Genomic DNA, 20,817 nt, shown 5'->3' on the forward strand with positions numbered 1-20,817 from the left:
GGGGCCAATGACCACGGAGAGCATGCTTCATGCTTCCCAGTGGACAGACAGCCCTATTCTCCCACTCCTGAGTCCTGGTTCCTGGCTCCTGGCTTAGAGCTGCTTGTCTTTTGCAGAGATACCCTTGACCCTCAATAGTGCTAACTGGTGGTAGGAAGAGCTATCAGGGTGAAGTTCAGTGGCAAGTTTAAGGACAGAGAAAAATTGTATAGCACCAGGTTACATGGTCCTGTAGCGTAGGTCAGTTTCCATCTGGCAGTATAAGGAAGCACAGGACAGAAGGCTGGCCTGGGTGCCCAGCTCCTTCTCCCTCTCCTTGCCTGACTTTGGGCTTGAGTAGAGGATCCACAGAGGGACCTCAGCCTAGCCAGCTCCCTCATCCATGTGCCTGTGATTCGTCTGTCACTTCCTGTTTTGTAGCCCTTCAGTCTCATCAGTTAAAAAACTGTTTCACACAACATGTGTTCTTACTTCTTGCATTGTTCTTCTCGGCTTGGAGGTGTCTTGGAGGTAAAGCGTTACTGAACTAAACTTGAATCTGCTCATTGGGCACAGCAAAGCCGAACACTGACACAAAGGTTTGCAGTTACAGGAAGAAAGGCATTTATTGCAGGGCACCAAGCAAGGAAAAGGGGCATGATGGCTTATAAGCAAGGGTTTTTAAAGGCAGGAGTGAGGGGGTTTCCAAAGTAAGTTAGGGGCTGAGGAATTTCTGGAACTTCTTTATCCGTTTCCTGGTTCCAGTCTGTCGAAGGTCAACATGACTGTGATTAGCATTTGTCATCGGGTGAGAGTCCTGGTTTCTGAAAAACAACTCAAGGATGTATGTAAAGATGTTATCTTTGTTTCTATAGGGAACCAAATATCTTGTGATCCTGACTTACTTGGGTGGCTTGTTTGGTGGATTATTCATTCACTTCCCTAATTTCTGGTTGCAGGGCTAGCTAGATACCTGGAATTTTCCTTGAAGGAACTGAAACATGTTCCTTCATCTCCAGGGTGAGGGTGGAGAAGTCTGACAGGCTCCTAAGGGGGTCCCTGCACCATCTCAAAGTGAGTCAGCAACATTCTATGGCCAGCTTCTCACCTCTTTTGCCCCATCTTCTCTCCGGCCTCGGGGCTGCCTTCCATTCCTGGTCTGATGCTATGTTGTCTTTCCCCCAGAGCGCAGACATCCTCAGCACCGTCGGCTACGACAGCATTATCCAGCATCTGAACAACGGCCGCAAGAACTGCAAAGAGTTTGAAGAGTTTCTAAAAGAAAGGTACGATGCCCTGTCCTCTCTGAAGAGGGTGGGCCAAGATGTCTCCACACCGACAAGAAACAATTTCCTATTTTTCATTTGCGTTGAATGGTTCTGAAGACCCTCTGCTCTAGGTTATGGGATGATACCCGAGAAGTACATGATACTTCTGTCCTCAAGTTCTTAGAAACAAGTTTGACACATAAGATTTATGACGAAACTGTGAACGAATTATAATAAGAAACAAAACATACTTAGTACTGTGTTACAAATAACACTGAAAGACCCCATGATGTAGCTTTTAGACTGCTGAGGAGGAGACCGCTGAAGATTGGCAAAGTAGGAAAGGAGAGGAAAGGAAAAAGGAAGGAGAGAGGGAGGGAGGGAGGTAAAGAAAGGAGGAAATAAAATAGAGGACGGGGTGGCTTCACAGAGGAGTAGGTCCTTGTGGTGGCCCTCAGAGGGTGAGGTGGATTTGACAGGTGAAGAAGTACCTGAATATCTGGGAGAACAGCACGCTCGAGGTGGGAATCAGATGGCCCACGTGGTTAAAGGGAGGCAGAGCGCAGCTCAGAGACCAGCAGGATGAGGAGATGTGGGAAAGCGGTGAAGCCGATCACGACGCTCCTGGGGGTGGCAGGGCATGGTGGTCCATGGGGAACTGCCATGGTTTAGAGGATTTTCTTATCTTCTTCTTTTTAAAAATGGATAAGATAAAAAAAAAAAACCACAAAACTTAGTTTTGTGGAAACTTACTCATCTAGAATATTCCATTTTACAGAGGTTCTGGATGAAAGAATATGTTAAGAGGATTTGGGGCCAAAGATCAGGATCCTTGCCAAGATTCAAATCAATGAACAAGTTCTACTTGTAAGGCAGTAAGTGAAAGGCTCAGAACCCAGAGATACAGACATCAAAGTGTTTTTGGTCAACTCTCTCACTTTCTACTCAAGAGAAAATTTGGTAAACGATCAAACTTACTCACACTGGTTGCCCAGCCCTTGGGTGGTGAGGCCTGTCTCCTTGAGCCATCCCAAAGGTCTGGAGGACCTGGAGGCCTGAGGAGAGGTGAACCAAGAGAGGCTCGGCTACTGTCAGCGCTGTGGAGCTGGCCGCTGCTCCTCCCCCTTTAAGGGAGCAGTTCCCTTCTTTTCTACCCAAGATGGTTGACAGTGTTGACACCCAGTTAAAAAGTGTATCTTTCTTTTTACAAACACTGGCGGTGGGCTTCCTCCTTCCTTCAACAGTGCTAGGACAGAGTTTCATGAGCATGAAGGATCTAGAGATTGCAGAGGACTCTGCTTTTTTCTGTTCCTCCTCCATTTATGACTTCTATAAATGTCCTCCTGGGAATGAAATGGCCTTGGAATACATCTGCAGAGAAAGGAAGTATCTGTTGGCTCAGGACCCCAGGCACTGACTGCCTGGCAAGACCATCCAAGGGTCCCCTGATACAGTGGGGTTTATCTAAATCAGTGGCTTCCATACTTTTTTGAACGTGACCCTCAAAAAAATATATTTTACACAGCCACCCAGTACACACATACATAAACAAAACAATGAAACAGGACTACCCTGTCAATTTATCCAATTGTATTTCATTTTAAAATGCTAGTCTTCCAGCTATTCTGGAGGCTGAGGTCGGGGGATCACTTAGCCCAGGAGTTCAAGGTTGCAGTGAGCTCTGATTGCATCACTGCACTCTAGCCTGGGTGACAGAGTGAGATCCTGTCTTTCAAAAAAAAATTGCTGGTCATAATCCATTGAATTGATTTATGGCTCACAAATGGGTCGTGACCCACAGTTGAAAAACACTAGTCCAAATAGGACGCCAAAGCTAAGTTCTCACTTTTAAAAACGATTCACAAAAATACGTAAGAGTAGGAAATATATGGAGAATAAAAATTATTATTTATATTGTATTTCTAGTATATGTTCTCTCTCCCACCATGGGTTTTATAGCAAAAGGAAGTCAGTCTTGTGCTTTCCAATTTTGGGGAAGAATCTGCAGGCATTAGATCAGTGTGTCAGATAGGCATGCCCTGGGCGTGGAGATGCAGCCCCTGAGTGTGTGGCCTGCTTGGCTTTGGGCCTCTGTTCCTGTGGCACGCTTGCAGGAAGGAAGCTGCTGTCATTGAGCCTGTGTGTTTGTTCCTCCACTGTGTCCTGTTCAAGGGTAATTCATGTGCAGAAGGACAGTCCTCCAGGCGTAGGGGTCCAGCTTTCCTCTTGTTCAGGTGGGTGCAGGATGCTTGTGGGAACTGAGACTCAGTCGGCTGCATTTGTGCCATAATCTAATATGACTGAAACATCTCCTTGAGTCTTAAACATTATATGACTGAGCTGTCATAAATTACATGTAGAGGCTGGGCGTGGTAGCTCACACCTGTAATCCCAGCACTTTGGGAGGCCGAGGCAGGTGGATCACCTGAGGTTGAGAGTTTGAGACCAGCCTGACCAACATGGGGAAACCCCATCTCTACTAAAAATACAAAATTAGCTAGGCGTGCTGGCGCATGCCTGTAATCCCAGCTACTTGGGAGGCTGAGGCAGGAGAATTACTTGAACGCAGGAGGTGGAGGTTGCAGTGAGCTGAGATCTCGCCATTGCACTCCAGCCTGGGTAACAGGAGTGAAACTCCGTCTCAAAACAAAAACAAAAAACAAACAAACAAAAATTACATGTAGAACCCTGGGATATTTGTGGTTCTTAGAGACAAGAGGCAAACACACACCAATACAAGGGCAAAGATAACAGACTGTTATATGTAATAATTATTTTTGAACAACCACATCTTGTCCAATGTCATACGTTATTTATTATTTTGAGTTCATCAAATTTAATACACATACATTTATAACACTTTTATATGGTACATGACTAAACATGCCTTATATCTAATGGGGTACTTTCAAGACTTTCCAAAAGTGTCAAAGTCCTACCATGGGCCTCTCGAATTTCTGGCAGTTTAGTGGCAAGGGGAAGGGGGAGATACTATACTTCCTGGTGAGCTCCCACGCCCTTCTCTTCCCTGGATGGAACCCAGCACTGCACCCCTCCGTGCCACATTTTACCTCCATTACGGGAACTAGGAAATACCCTTTTCGTTGGTTGTACCCAGACAGATTGCAGTAAATTCATCTGCACTCCGTGGGGTTGGACAGAACAATCACCCCAGTGCAAGGAACCGCTCATGTGCTGCTCTGGAGGGACAGGGAGGCTGCCTTTCTTGCCACCCACAGGGCAGATTCTTGCATCCAGGGTAGACATATAAAAATAAAGTTAGCTCACAGGGTAGATACAGGTGATTAAATGAGATTATATAATAACTGCTGTTTATTGAAGGCTTGCTAGATGCATAGGGCAGATTCCAAAGCCCAACTTTCCTAGGTTTGAAACCATATTACCCCTTATTAGCTGTCTGACCTTAGGCAAATGCCATAATCTCTCTGAACCTCAGTTTCTTCAATTGTAACATAAGGATGAGAACAGTTAACATACAGGGTTATTGTAACAACTGTTACAATAATTGTTAATAATTAATAATTGTTAACAATTGTTACAATAATTATTTATAACTACTACATTGTTATAATAATTGTTAATAACTACTACAATTAATTGTTACAATTAATATTGTAGCATATTAACAATTAATATTATAATAATATTAAATCAAAATTGATATTAATTAAATTAATATATAATTAAATAATACTATAAGTAACAAAACACAGTAACAAACACTCCATCAGTGAATTGTAAATTTATCTGGTTTACCCTCCTCTCAGCTGGAAAAGCACAACAATAACAGAGGTGATGCTGGCAACCACAGCCAACATCTGAATAGTTACGTAATATAACCATAACATTGAGGCTTACACATCCCTTTGGTACTTATATTGGCTGCATAAGGTTTCTTGGAACAGAAGTGTAGCTTTGTAGATGAGGTTTAAGTAATTTACCAGGGGAATCTAGAAAGTGACAGAACCCAGAATGGTCCGGAGGGGCAGTGAGGACGGGGGTCTCATACAACCCCTGTGTTTATGATTCATCAACACCGGCAAAAGGGCTGGTGGCGATCTGAGGAGATGGGCTAGTTCCCAGCACAGACACACTCTCCTTCTCTTTTCTGTTTATACAATCTCACTCATTATACCCATTCTGTCTATTTCAGCCAGATGGGTTTATTGGTGAGCATGCTTTGGATGTCTCTGCCTGTACCTCTTTACTTCAGTATTTCCCCACCTGGAAAGTCCTCCTTTTTCCTTGATGCCTAAGTAAATTCTCCCCATCCTTCCAAGTCCAGGTCAAATTTTCCTCTTCTTTCATTTCTCTTCCCCCCCTTTTTTTTTTTTTTTTTAAAGACAGAGTCTTGCTCTGTCATCCAGGCTAGGGTACAGTGGTGCAATCTCGGCTCACTTCAACCTCCGCCTCTCGGGTTCAGACAATTCTTGCACCTCAGCCTCCCGAGTAGCTGGGATTACAGGTGTGCACCGCCACACTCAGCTAATTTTTGTATTTTTAGTAGAGATGGGGTTTCTCCCTATTGGCCAGGCTGGTCTTGAACTTTTGGTCTCAAGTGATCTGGTCTGCCTCAGCCTCCCGAAGTGCTGGGATTATAGGCGTGAGCAACCCGACCTTATTTCTCTTTAAAGGACCTTATTTCTCTTTAAAGGAAACATTCTACATAGGACTTTAGTCTGAATTCTTTCAGCCGGTTAACAATTAAAATGAAGCCATCCTGTCACTGATAGCCCAAGCCCAGGGACTCTCCCACCCTCAGATGCCCAGATGTGGCGAAATATTATATAATGAGCTCCTGATATGAGCAGAAAATGAGAACTATAAAAATAAGGTTAATCATACCTTAGAGGGTAGCTAGGGATGATTAAATGAGATTACATTAATAGCTTCTGTTTATTGAAAGCTTACTCTATGGAAGCTACAATGTGTTTTGTATATATTATTTAATTCTCATAAAAACTCTGTATGGTAAGTTTTCTCATCCTTATGTTATAATTGAAGAAATTGAGGTTCAGAGAGGCTACGGAACTTGCCTTAGGTCAGACAGCTAATTAGCTGTAGATACGGTTTCAAACCTAGAAAATTTGGGCCCTGGAATCTGCTATTAACCAGTACACTGTGCCCAGTAGAGTAGCTGGTACACAATACATAGTGAGTAAATGGTACCCACTGATCTTAGGCAAGTTCCATAACCTTTACTAATATTGTTATATTAAGTGTAGAAACCAAGTAGGGAATATATCATTAGCTTCCTTTTACAGACAAGAACACTGAAGTTTAGTGGATTTAAATGACTTGCCCAAGATTACAATATCAGTAAGTAGTAAAGCTGGGATTCCTATTGACTTCATGTCTGGTGGTTTTTCCACTTTACTTAATGGTCTCTTGAGAAAGTTGGGTGTATTCTCTGAAGGAGAACAGGAACTTGGCAGCCAAGTCAGTTCTCTTAATTGTGTGCTGTGATAGGATCCTTAATGGTCTCTTGAGTAGGGAGGAGGGAAACGTGCTTGTGGAACGCCTTTATGTCCAGAATTCTTTACCATTTGTAGATTAGCAGCTATACCTATGCTCTTGGGGATCCACAGCCCCGGTGCCTTGGGACTCTGTACTCTTCCCCATAAGCTCCTGTACGTCCCATGGTCAACCTGCCCTGGCTACAGCTCTGTTTCCGGGACCCTCACTGCGGTCGGCTACGTCTCAGGACAGCCTTAAGAAGGACAGATTGCCAGGATGGGAATGACAGATTCCTTCATGCATTAGCTGGTAAAGTTGTGAAGCCATTATGTACTATATTAGTTTTTTAGGGCTGTTGGGACAAATTGCCTCTGACTGAATGGCTTTAAATGACAGAATTTATTCTCTCACAAGTGCATAGGCCAGTAGTCCCAAATCAAGATGTTGGCAGAATCTTGCTGTCTTGAAGGCTTTATTGGAGAAGGTGTCCCATTCCTTTCTCTTGGTTTTTGGTGTCATCAGTAATCCTTGGCATATCCTGGCTTGCACCTGCATAACTCCCATCTCTTCCTCTATCATCCTGTGGTGTTCTTCCCCTGTGTCTTCACAGTGTCTTTTTTTTTTTGTTTTGTTTTGTTTTTTTTTGAGATGGAGTCTCACTGTGTCCCCCAGGCTAGAGTTCAGTGGCATGATCTCAGCTGACTGCAACCTCTGCTTCCCAGGTTCAAGCGATTCTCCTGCCTTCGCCTCCTGAGTAGCTGCGACTACAGATGTGCGAAACTACACTCTGCTAATTTTTGTATTTAGTAGAGATGGGGTTTCACCATGTTGGCCAGGCTGTTCTTGAACTCCTGACCTCAGGTGATCCACCTGCCTTGGCTTCCCAAAGTGCTGGGATTATAGGTGTGAGCCACCACGCCCAGCCCACATTGTCTTCTTGTGAGGACACTAGTCATACTGGATTAAGAGGCCATCCTACTCCAGTATGACCTTATCTCAATGATTACATCTGCAAGGACCCTATTTCCAAATAAGGTCATACTCTAAGATGCTGGGGGTTGAGACTGCAACCTATTTTGTGGGAGGAACACCTGTGCCCAAAAGAATGTACTGGAAGCTGAGAGCAACATGGGAAATAGAGTATTGGGATGGGAGTTTAGACACCTGGGCGGCCTTCTAATCCTGGCTTCCTCACTAGCCAGCGCTGATATTATTCAAGGCCCTAGACTTTTCTAGATTCCAGTTTCCTTAGCCGTAAAATTTGGATTGTATGAGATGTTCTATGAGAGCCCCTTGGATCTAATTCTTCCCAAGGAACTTATTCAGTTGAGGTGCTGTGAATGGCATATACAGTAAAATTGAGAAAAATATTTAAGTGTCAGGTTTTATGGCAAAAGGATTTCATCTTATCTGTTCACTCTGATTTTGGGGCAACCTGGAGCACTAGACTGAGAATCATCCTGAGGCTGCTTTCAGACCTGAGGGAAAAGACGATATCTGATGATGTTTGTCATGGGTTGTTTTTCCTTTCTTTCCTTCCTGTTTTCTTTTTCTTTTTCTTTTTTTTTTTTTTTTTTGAGACGGAGTTTCACTCTTATTGCCTAAGCTAGAGTGCAATGGCATGATCTCAGCTCACTGCAACCTCTGCCTCCTGGGTTCAAGCGATTCTCCTGCTTCAGCCTCCTGAGTAGCTAGGATTACAGGTGCACACCACCACACCCAGCTAATTTTTTTGTATTTTTAGAAGAAACGGGGTTTCACCATGTTAGCCAGGGTAGTCTCGAACTCCTGACCTCAGGTGATCTGCCCACCTCAGCCTCCCAAAGTGCTGGGATTACAGGTGTGAGAAACGGCACCCAGCCTGTCATGGGTTGCTGAAGGGAAAATGGCACATGGATTATTCCCGGTCTGGGAATTTGGAGAGAAGCGAGGTCAAAGGGAGTTGGGGTTTTTAAGGAGAGCTTTGTGAAGTGTAGCCAGCTAAGTGCTCAGAGGTATGGTATTGTCTCTTCTGTTTCCTGTACTATTTTGTACATTTTCATCTGGCCCTTGTTACGTGATAGTAAACTAAACTATTGGTTTACATCTCTCTCTTCTGCTAGATTATGAGCTCCACTAGGCAGGTCTCATATTTCAGCCATCTCTGTGTTCTTAGCACCTGGTATGATGCCTGACACATTGTGGATGTTCAATAAATGACAAATTGATGATCAGATGAGACAGAAAAAAATCGGATAGGTGGTAGGAGGGTGATCTAGATAAAGGCCTACTTATTCAAGCATGATTTCTGTGATGTTCTAGTAATTCCTTCATTGCCTGCCTGGACCCATTGCTTCCCATTTACTAGGGAAATACCCTCTCAACCTCAGTGGTTGTTCCCTGGTTTTATGAGGCTGAGATTCTAGTTTCACTTCTATTAAAGCGCCTTCTTTTCTCCAAAAAGCACACCATGGTGCTTGCTGGAACTCATTACTTCCCAGGTTCTAGGAGAACATCTTGTTTCATGGGGAACAAGATGTTGCCTATGGTATGTTTAGATTCATGATGCCTTCCTCTTACAAGAAGGAGACTGAGTGAGTGGTTTCTCGTCCTGGAAACAACAAAGATTCTAAAGAAATCTTAATGGATATGATTCTGAGGATAAAAGGATAAAATGCCTGTATATTATATATTTTTAAAAATGAAAATGGCCTGAATGTCTTTTTACCTGTAAAAATATTAAATGTCATTGTAGCATGTTAATAAATTTTTATATAGATATAGTGAACAGAGATTCAGAAAGTTAGAAATGGTTACTAGGGAGTTAAGATGCATCTTTTTCTGTAACTAGAGTCAGCTTCAGGTGTACTTTACATTGTCAGGAGCTGGAAAAACTTTAGAAGTAAAGTCGAAGAATGGAGTCCTGAGAAGAAACAGGGTTATTGCTGAAACTGTAGTACTGAGTACTGTCTAAGACCAGAAGGAGAAATCACTTGCATAATCTCAGACAAGTAGATAGGGCTGCCCACAGTACCAGGAGCAAGATGAAGCCAAATCCCAAAACAGCCATGCAAATGCACCTCCACCAAAGAAGGAGGGAAGGAAGGAAGAAAGATATCAAGGCAAAAGCAACCAAAGAACCAGAGCCCATAACTCAAGAACAGACAAAGCCAATCCAACATCTGGATAACTGACCCAAGTAGAAAATTTACCCAAAGGAATAGTGGAAGTATTCCAAGATATAATACAGGAAAAATGTCATGAAAGGAAGGACTAAATAGAACTGAAGGGCACACTATGAACCAGGAAACTCTGATACACAGTAATCAATACTGATTATGATTACATAAGGATCAATGTTAACACACATCCTGGCTAAGTTATTGAACTAAATAAAGAATTCTTCAAGTATGCAGGAAGGAAAAAACAAGTTGTCTATACAGAAATAATCAGGGGAAATTTGGGACGGCCCCAGGCTTCTGTACAATGACAGAAGCCAGTGGAACAAGTTCAGCCAAGTTCTGAGGGAACACTTAAGAACAGTCATTACACCAGTGAGGTTGTCAGTCCAATATAAAGGCCACAGGTAAATAGTCTCAAATATGAAAGACCTCAGGGAATACTGACCCCTTTCCTACCTTGAGCTATTTTGACAAAAGATTATGTAGTGATAAAATTTAGTCAAGCAAGAAATGAATCCAAATTAAAATCTTTGAGATGAATAATTATGATAACAGGACAATTATTGAGCTTCAAATTCATTTCAATAAATAGTTCAGACTAAACAACTGGTGGAAATATGATTGGAGAACAGAATATGTTATACACAAATGAAACAAAATGTAAACAATATTGAGGAGGTGGAAGTACAACAGTGCTTATTATCTAACACTTCCAGCATGCTGTCAAACATCTACAATGGTCAAAAATAGAAATCAATTGTTAAAATGTTTGAATATCTCCATCCTCTTACTTTTTTTTTTCAAACAAAAGCTGCCACATGTTTATTAAGACATTACTGGCGCTTAAGCATAGCTGGCTTTATAAACCATTTTCCACATATTATCACACATTTGGGAAATTTTCTGAGATGATATATCAAGACAGGCTTCTCTTGTGACTCAACTGGACTTCAAATAGTCTGTTTAGAAGTCTGAGTAATGATGCAACCTATACATCAGGGCCTTGCCCTTTTCTTTCTTTCTTTCTTTTTCTTTTTTTTTTTTTTTTGAGTCGGAGTCTTGCTCTTGTTGCTGAGGCTGGAGTACAATGGCGCGATCTCAGCTCACCATACCCTCCGCCTCCTGGGTTCAGGTGATTCTCCTGCCTCAGCCTCCCAAGTAGCTGGGATTACAGGCACCTGCCACCACACCCGGCTAATTTTGTATTTTTAGTAGAGACGGAGTTTCTCCATGTTGGTCAGGCTGGTCTTGAACTCAGGTGATCCACCCGCCTTGGTCTCCCAAAGTGCTGGGATTACAGATGTGAGCCACCATGCCCGGCCGGCCTTGCCCTTTTCATTCCCCAAGGCAAAGTATCCACCTCTGAGAGAAAATTCCATGGTATAAACATGAGAAATATTCTTCTTTTTAATGACTGGGAAGTTTGAAATACTGTACAGGAAGGAAGATGAACCAATCTGACTGCTTCTTTCATTTTTTCTGAAGCAACTGCCAATATTTCTGTAGTAGGATTGAATGTCAGAGAAGTAACACCTGTAACCAAGTTCATTATAGCTTTTATTGGCTTTGGGTTTGTTTCTCAGAGACAAGAATCTTGACTGTTTATATTTACTACTCCACAATTAGAACCACAAGCAACATACTATCCATTCCTAGATGTGGCAATGCTTCATCTATATAAACTGCCTTAATCAACAAATCTGTTAAGGCACCTCCTTGAGTTCACATCCCAAACATAAACTTCTCCATCCTCCGAAGAGGCATATACTTTCTCACTATCTGAAGAGAACGTGGATGCTGCAACCCTTCCATTAATTTTCATGCTTCCAATCAGTTCTTTGGTCTTCATTGATAGCAAATGCAAATACCTGGCAGTGCCATTTATGAGCAAGAAGGACCCACCTGGGGAGACTTCAGAGCTCCTCACCATCTTCTTTCAAACCTCTCACTGGATGCACAGGAATTAATTTTCCAGCTAGCATGTCATAGACATAAAAAACCTTGCTGTGGGTACTCGTGGCTAAAACTTCTTCCCCATTAGCACTAAGACAAGCCTTAAGGATTTGAAACCTTTCCAAATAGGTGCTTTGGATTTTAGGATTTGTTCTTCCATCAACCTGAAATAGTGATACAGGTTATCTAATCCAGCGACAATCACAATCTGTGCACACGGATGGAACTGCACAGATGAGATCTGAGCAGCAGTAGGACGTTCAGATGAGGAACGCTGGCAGTTCCTCATCTTCAGGATTCCTCTTGGCAGAGAAGTTATTGTGGATATGAAATTCCCAGTCCTTTGCAACAAAGCATCTTCATGCTCTTCACTTTCATCATCTGAAGATGTTTTCCGCCTATTAGTCTCTGCCCAGGCAGGTACTCCTCCCACGGCATGCTGGAATTCTTAAAGTCTCTTCTTAAGGTTGTCTTTCTAAAGTTTACTTTCACTAGCATTTTTCATCATTATCTTTCCGAAACCGATTGTTCATCATGTCAACCATTTCCTCATCTTCATCTTCTTCATCCACCCAAACTGGCTTCTTTTGAGGTGCAAAATTATCTTTTGCTTCATTCTCTGCTTCTGAGTCACCCGAGTCTTAATATCCTTGAACCCGCGGGCCCCGCAGAGGCCGCAGCCGCCCGATCTCGTCGTCTTCGATGTCGCCGGAGACCAGCGCCTCCAGGCACCGCTCGACGCCCAGTTTGCCCTCCTCCAGCGTGAGGCGGTGCCGCTGGCGGAGCCGGAGCCATCTCTCCTCTTCCGCCGCGGTTACCGCTGGGATGAAGGGGCAGCCTTTTCGGGCGGTGCGCCCGGCCCCGCTCCGGCTTTCCAGTCCGCCCTCGCTCTGGGCTAACGCTTCGGCTTCGCTTCGGTTCTCCCGTCCAGTTTCATTTGGCTCCTCAGTTCCCGCGGCATCGTTAGGTTTGAGGAGAGACGCAAGTGCTCACGTGGAACCTCGCTGCGCCTGGCCGCCTCTTTTCTTTTTTTTTTTTTTTTTTTGAGACGGAGTCTCGCTCTGTCACCCAGGCTGGAGTGCAGTGGCCGGATCTCAGCTCACTGCAAGCTCCGCCTCCCGGGTTTACGCCATTCTCCTGCCTCAGCCTCCCGAGTAGCTGGGACTACAGGCGCCCACCACCTCGCCCGGCTAGTTTTTTTTATTTCTTAATAGAGACGGGGTTTCACCGTGTTAGCCAGGATGGTCTCGATCTCCTGACCTCGTGATCCGCCCGTCTCGGCCTCCCAAAGTGCTGGGATTACAGGCTTGAGCCACCGCGCCCTCCTCTTTTCTTTTTAAGGCAGTGTCTGGCTCTGTTGCCTATGCTGGAGTGCAATGGCGCGATCTCGGCTCACTGCAACCTCCGCCTCCCGGATTCAAGCGATTCTCCTGCCTCAGCCTCCCAAGTAGCTGGGATTACAGGCATGGGCCACCATGCCTGGCTAATGTTTTGTATTTTTGGTAGAGGCGGGGTTTCACCATGTTGGCCAGGCTGGTCTCGAACTCCTGATCTCAGGTGATCCACCCGCCTTGGCCTCCCAAAGTATTGGGATTACAGGTGTGAGCCATTGCACCCGGTCATATGGTCTTATTCTTTAAAAATTATTTGTTGCATACATCTGTTAATCCTTCCTATTTGTATACCTGCAGAAAGAAATCCCCGTTACAATCATCATCAAATATTATTACTAATTAGTTTTAGTAATAGAATGATCTCAATTATGTAAATATGAAAGTTACATATATGTGTATATGTGAGATACGGGCATGTAAATGCAGAGAAAAGGGACTAGAAAGCTAACTAACAACCTTGGCAGTGGCTGCCCCTGGGGAGAGCAGTGGAGCTGGAAGAGAGTGGGAAGGTGCTGGCGTGTTTTGGACTGTCTACCTTTGTGATGTTGCAGTCTTTTACCGTGAGGATATATTCGTTTATTACTTACATATTTTTTTTAAATCTGAAGAAAAAAGTAGGGTAGATGAGCCTAAATCACTCTGTCCTAACCGTATGGTTTAGATAAGGCTGGGCTGGGACAAGAAATGGAGATGGTGACAAAAAGCAGCAGGGAGAGGGGAAGGGGAAGGAGGATGTTTAGTACTGGGACTGACCCTGCAATGCCGAGTAACAATCAGTGTTTTTATAGGGTACGCTGACTACAGAGTTTCTTTCCTGAAATTCCCCTTCCTTTGGTACAGTTTAGTTACGTATTTGAATTGCTTGTGAATGAAGGGCTCTATAGCATGGTAAAGGGCACTCTTAGAAAAGATGGAGGAGGGTTGAGCATTTCTTATTCCACTTAAACAAATGTTCAGTTTTACTGTAATGTTCACATAATGTTCATGTTAGGGACTTCTAACTGGAGAAGACCACCAGAGAGATGAGGGCCATTGATCTTTTCACAGTTGTTCCCCATCATATAGAGGGAGTCTTGCATTTTAGAGAACGGTGTTGTATCTGAGCTTCTGCGGTCACAAGTGCAGTTTTGCTTTCCAGGGGAGGGTCATTGTGTCTTAACAAAGAGTCAACTCTGAGAAGGACCCATAACCCTGTCTTCTGTTCCCCTAGGGCAGCAGTTGAAGAGAGATATGGCAAAGATCTGCTCAGCCTCTCTAGGAAGAAGCCGTGTGGACAGTTTGAAACCAAGTATGTACCAAGTTTTTTTCTGGTTTCCAGGTTGGTTAATAATGCCCGGGAGCCCCTTTGCTTCAGCAGACAGAGTTACCAGGAGGTTGAAAAAAAATTTTTGTTTTTTTGGAGATGGGGTCTCACTATTTTGTCCAGGCTGGGCTCAAACTCAAGATCCTCAGTCAGGCACAGTTGCTTATGCCTGTAGCCCCAGCACTTTGGGAGGCCGAGGCGGGTGGATCACTTGGGCCTAGGAGTTCAAGACCAGCCTAGGCAACTTGGCAAAACCCCATCCCTACTAAAAATAGAAAAATTAGCCGGGCGTGGTGGCCCATGCCTGTCATCCTAGCTACTTGGGAGACTGAGGTGGGAGGATGGTTTGAGCTCAGAAGGTAGAGGTTGCAGTGAGCCGAGATCGCGCCACTGCATTACAGCCTGGGTGTCAGAGCAAGACTCTGTCTCAAAAGATTTTTAAAAAAACGATCCTTACCCGTCAGCTGTCCAAGTCGCTGGGACTACAGGCACGTGTCTCTGTACTTGGCCTAAAAAAAATTGCAATTTTTTTTTTCTTATGTTCAATTGTGAAAAATCAAGACAAACAGAAAAATGGCTAAAGTGGACTATGAAGCCACAACCTGTTATTAATACCGTCTAAGTTTTTCTTGAAGTCTTTTTATATGTATACTTTTTCAATGATAGAGTTATATTATATATATTTATACTAGAAATTTAATAGAAGGGCTTCTTGTGTGTGTGTACTCTATGTGTGTGTGTTTTAGAAGCAAAAGAAGAAAAGAGGAAGGGCAATGTCCTATTTGTCCCCATTAGGACCTCTGAGGGGACACAGACTTCTGGGCATCTGTGCAAGTGTTGATAGCAGAGGTGCCCAGAGGGCTGTGTTGATATTATTTTATAATGTCTATCCTAAGTAAAATACCTGTAAAATTATATATAAAATATAAAATTACACATGTATTTTTTGGTTTGTGATAACTATAGGAGATTTTGCACCATTTAAAAAAAAATTTTTTTTTTTTTTGAGGTGGAGTTTTGCTCTTGTTGCCTTGGCTGGAGTGCAGTGGTGCGATCTTGGCTCACCACAACCTCCGCCTCCTGGGTTCAAGCAATTCTCCTGCCTCAGACTCCCGAGTAGTTGGGATTACAGGCATGCGCCTCCATGCCTGACTAGTTTTGTGTTTTTAGTAGAGATGGGGTTTCTCCATGTTGGTCAGGCTGGTCTCGAACTCCCAACCTCAGGTGATCCGCCTGCCTCGGCCTCCCAAAGTGCTGGGATTGCAGGCGTGAGTCACCGCGCCTGGCAAAAAAACTTTTAAGTTTAGGGGCACATGTGCAGGTTTGTTACATAGGTAAACATGTGTTATGGGGGTTTGTTGTACATATTATTTCATCGCCCAGGTATTAAGCCCAGTACCCATTAGTTATTTTTCCTGATCCTCTTTCTCTTCCCACCCTCCACTGTCTGATAGGCACCAGTGTGTGTCGTTCCCTTCCACGTGTCCATGTGGTCTCATCATTTAGCTCCCACTTATAAGTGAGAACATGTGGTATTTGGTTTTCTGTTCTATTTTAGTTTGCTGAGGATAATGGTCTCCAGCTCCATCCATGTCCCTGCAAAGGACGTGATCTCATTCTTTTTTATGGCTTCCTAGTGTTCCGTGGTGTATATGTACCACATTTTCTTTATTCAGTCTATCATTGGTGGGCATTTAGGTCAATTTCATGTCTTCCTTGCATCATTTTATAGTTGTCACCACCCATGTGAGATTTCTGTACCATAATTTTTATTTTTCAGTCATTCATTTAATACTTTGAGGATACAGAAATGACCAGGACATGGTACCTACGTTAGGAATACACTCCCTCTTATACAAGGCTGGTTTCCTTGGTGTCCTATGGCAACTCACACTTAGAAGGGTTTCATAATTGGTTTAGTGCCCTGCTATCACCATTCTGAAATTTTTAATAATTTATAAACAAGGGGTCTCACGTTTTCATTTTGCAGTAGGACTCACAAATTATGTAGCCAGTCCGACTCATTTGAAAAGTTCTAGATTCCTTCCCCAATATGTTGAGGGAGGGTTTGGAGAAGGAAGTCAGGCTTTCTCTCTGCAGACCTAACCACATAACATACTTTCCTGTATCCTGCTCTGGCTGTGCTATCAACAGAGATGCCCAGAGATCTGTGTCCCCTCAGAGGCCCTAATAGGGACAAATAGGACATTGTCCTTGCTCTTGTCTTCTCTTGCTTCTAAAACAAACACACATACAACACAGATACACACACACACACACACACACAGACTCATCCTAGACCACAAAGAAAGGTATTGAACTACTGAGGAGGAAAACATTGGGAGATATTGAAAATATTAATAGTTACATAAACCTAAAAATCTTGATACCCTCAGACATAGGAAATTAGCACAAGGAAGGTTTATTTTTTCATTGGTTAATTATATATTTTTGATGTTTTAAATGAAAATTTAAGAATCAGCTAGGCGTGGTGGCTTACACCTGTAATCCCAGCACTTTGGGAGGTCAAGGCGGGTGGATCGTGAGGTCGGGAGATCGAGACCATCCTGGTTAACATGGTGAAACCCCATCTCTACTAAAAAATACAAAACAAAATTAGCCGGGCGTGGTGGTGGGTGCCTGTAGTCCCAGCTACTCAGGAGGCTGAGGCAGGAGAATGGCGTGAGTCCCGGAGGCGGAGCTTGCAGTGAGCCAAGATCACGCCACTGCACTCCAGCCTGGGCGACAGAGCAAGACTCCATCTCAAAAGAAAAAAAAAAGAGAGAGAGAAAAGAAAATTTTAAAATCACAGAAAAGTTAAAAAATGAGCATAGTAAGTAGCTATATAGCTATATACCTATCACCTAGATTTTGCAGTTACTCATATTTGTCACCAAGATTTTATAATTATTAACAATGTAAATGCTTTAAATTTAAATCTGGAATCAGCTCTTTCTCCAAGAATACTTGGTTCCATTCCTTTTAGTGATTAATTATATTTAGAGATCAAATTTTCAGTTCTTTTTTTTTTTTTTGAGTCAGAGTCTCGCTCTGTCACCCAGGCTGGAGTGCAATGGCGCTGTCTTGGCTCACTGCAACCTCCACCTCCCGGGTTTAAGCAATTCTGCTGCCCCAGTCTCCCGAATAGCTGGGATTACAAGCACCTGCCACCATGCCCAGCTAATGTTTTGTATTTTTAGTAGAGGCAGGATTTTACTATGTTGGTCAGGTTGGTCTCGAACTCCTGACCTCAAGTGATCTGCCTGCCTTGGCCTCCAAAAGTGCTGTGATTACAGGCATGAGCCACCGTGCCTGGCCCAAATTTTCCGTTTTAATGTTGATCATTGTCACAGAGGCATCATTGTATGTAGGCCCTGGCAGGGAACGGATTTTAAAAGTATGAGTTCATACTGATATTTCCAATTCTAATTTAACTTTATAGGGCTTTACGTAATGTTTAAAATTTTATGTTTTTATTTCTTTCGTCTTATATTGAAGACCTGACAATATTAGTATAATTATCTGCTTTATTTTGTTATATATATAAAATTATTTTAAGATAATACAATATTGCTACTAACAATAAAACTTCTGAATAAAGCTTAACATTTCTTTGCAGTTCCTTTTGATCTTAGACCATGTAGGTCACTTAAACATTTACTTTCTCTGTGTGATTATGTAACCAATTTTACTTATAGTTAAGTTTATTTGTTTCAGTTTATTTTAAATTATAGGGATTGTTTTCTTTTTCCTGTTTGATTTAGTTTTATTTTTTGAATATGTAAAACATTTGCATGTCCAAGGGTCCAAACTACATCAACTTAGACAAGTTTCACTGTAATTAAAGAATGGTTTAGAACATTTCATGGAAGATAAGTGGGTCAGTTGACCAAAAAAACTTTTTTGTTTCTAACGAAAGCATAAGCTGTTGGCAATATACCCAGAAACTTTTGAGGTGATGTGATGGAAAATGGCCATATTCTCTCTACTACTTCCTGCAGAAGATACTTAACGGAATGAATCTGACCCGAAATGATATTTCTTACATCCTTACATGTTTGATGTTTGCCTTGTTATTTGGTAAATTCAGAGAGACTGTAACACAGTTCTTTTCTGTTGCTTGATAAAAGCCAGTCAGTTTTCCTTCTAAGAGTATACCTCAGAGAGGAAGTAGTAATAAGATAGGAGAACTGGGATCCTTTCCAAGGCTGAAGTGAAATGCTGTTTAGGTGACTTGTTTTTGTCACCTCATGACATGATCTTTAGGAAGATGTTCTAGATGACAGCAGATTTTTTTTTTTTTTTTTTTTTTGAGACAGAGTCTTGCTCTGTCGCCCAGGCTGGGGTGCAGTGGCCGGATCTCAGCTCACTGCAAGCTCCGCCTCCCGGGTTTAGACCATTCTCCTGCCTCAGCCTCCCAAGTAGCTGGGACTACAGGCGCCCGCCACCTCGCCCGGCTAGTTTTTTGTATTTTTTAGTAGAGACGGGGTTTCACCGTGTTAGCCAGGATGGTCTCGATCTCCTGACCTCGTGATCCGCCCGTCTCGGCCTCCCAAAGTGCTGGGATTACAGGCTTGAGCCACCGCGCCCGGCCTTTTTTTTTTTTTTTTTTTTTGAGATGGAGTCTCACTCTGTCACCCAGGCTGGAGTGCAGTGGCATAATCTTAGCTCACTACAACCTCTGCCTCTGGGGTTCAAGCAATTCTCTGCCTCAGTCTCCTGAGTAGCTGGGATTACAGGCACTCACCACCACGCCTAGCTAATTTTTGTATTTTTAGTAGAGACGGGGTTTCACCATCTTAGCCAGGCTGATCTTGAACTCCTGACCTCGTGATTCACCCGCCTCGGCCTCCCAAAGTGCTGGGATTACAGGCGTGAGTCATCGCGCCCAGCTGGATGATTTTGCTTATCCAGGGACTAGCTAGGATCTTCCACCTCATTGGCTACCCTGAGAGACTCAAGCCTGTGACGGGACCTGTTAGGGCTTAAGGCCAACGTCCTTTTAAAAAGAGTTGTAGAATAGTTTCCTTTTCCACAGTCAGGGAGAACACCGTGGAGAAGAGAGGGTGAATGTTGCTAGGCCACCATTCCCATGGTTCAGATTCCATTCCTGGAATGTCATTTTGTCCTGAACATGAGGAATGACAATGAAGTGATGATGGGAGACAACAAAGCAATGACAAAGGAAATGAAAATGGGGCTGCTCTTTAGGGGCCCTTCAGTCAGTCACTGTGGTGGGAGAAAAGTTTTAAACTTGGGACAGACAATTTTGCTGGAAGGCTGGCCTTTCAACCCTATGACTCACTATAGGGAAATAATCCCAGTTGTATCTCCTATCATATCCGTCTTTTTTTTTCCCATACTTTGAAGACAAATGAGCATCACTGAAGAGTGGGTTTATTAGTTCCAGTTGACCATTGGTGCATTTGTTTGGATATGGACACTTTTATTTTTATTTTTGTTTTTGAACTGGAGTCTCACTCTGTCGCCTAGGCTGGAGTGCAGTGGTATAATCTTGGCTCACTGCAACCTCTGCTTCCAGGGTTCAAATGATTCTTGTGCTTCAGCTTCCCAAGTAGCTGGGATTACAGGCATGTGCCACCATACCTGGGTAATTTTTGTATTTTTAGTGGAGAAGGGGTTAAACCATGTTGGCCTGGCTGGTCTCGAACTCCTGACCTCAAGTGATCCTCCCGCCTTGGCCTTCCAGCGTGCTGGGATTACAGGGGTGAGCCACTGCACCCGGCCTCAATATGGACACTATTATAATGCATTGTACACCTTGATAAATTGTATCATAAGATGGGTAAAGTGAATGGAGAATGTGCACTTAGACTGTCCTGCTTAGTGTATTTGTAATAGCTGGTGCAAGTGTTCATGTGAGAAAAGGCAGAGAGAAAGAAGAACCTTTGTTTTGAGATAGAGGGGGGAAAGTGAGGTAGTTGGGAGAAGGGGCCAGTTGGAAAATGCAGGGCCTTTAATTTCTAAAATAATAGAATTTTCCATATATATATATATATATATATACACACATATCTAAAATGATGCATGATCTTACGCTGCTGTGGTAGGGGACTATGAGTTAACAAAATCCCAACCCTGTTTGGGTAGGTTGAGCGAGCACAGTCCACAGTTCCATGAGATCAGCCTCCGTGAGAGTAGCAGTGAGCAAGAAAATTATCTGGGCCAAGGCACCTCCGAGGGGGTTCACTTAAGGAAGTGTAGGTTGGGGGAGAACTGAAATAATGGGCAAAGCGAAGTTGATTATAAGGGAGAGGATA

General features: G+C 43.2%; 1 protein-coding gene and 1 pseudogene across 2 annotated transcripts in view; one reads left to right on the forward strand and one right to left on the reverse strand.

The window, feature by feature from the left end:
• PSTPIP2 (proline-serine-threonine phosphatase interacting protein 2) overlaps window positions 1–20,817 on the forward strand; it is a 97,985-nt gene that overhangs the window by 39,817 nt on the left and 37,351 nt on the right. For both annotated transcript variants that reach the window (XM_005586805.5, XM_074022400.1), the window contains exons 2-3: window positions 1,165–1,265; window positions 14,444–14,521. In XM_005586805.5, the coding sequence (XP_005586862.3) occupies window positions 1,165–1,265; window positions 14,444–14,521 (179 nt within the window). The remainder of the gene's footprint in view (window positions 1–1,164; window positions 1,266–14,443; window positions 14,522–20,817) is intronic.
• LOC102124416 (U3 small nucleolar RNA-associated protein 18 homolog pseudogene) lies at window positions 10,990–12,800 on the reverse strand (annotated as a pseudogene).

Source organism: Macaca fascicularis, chromosome 18, assembly GCF_037993035.2.
Source record: "Macaca fascicularis isolate 582-1 chromosome 18, T2T-MFA8v1.1".
Classification (NCBI taxonomy): Eukaryota; Metazoa; Chordata; class Mammalia; order Primates; family Cercopithecidae; genus Macaca; species Macaca fascicularis.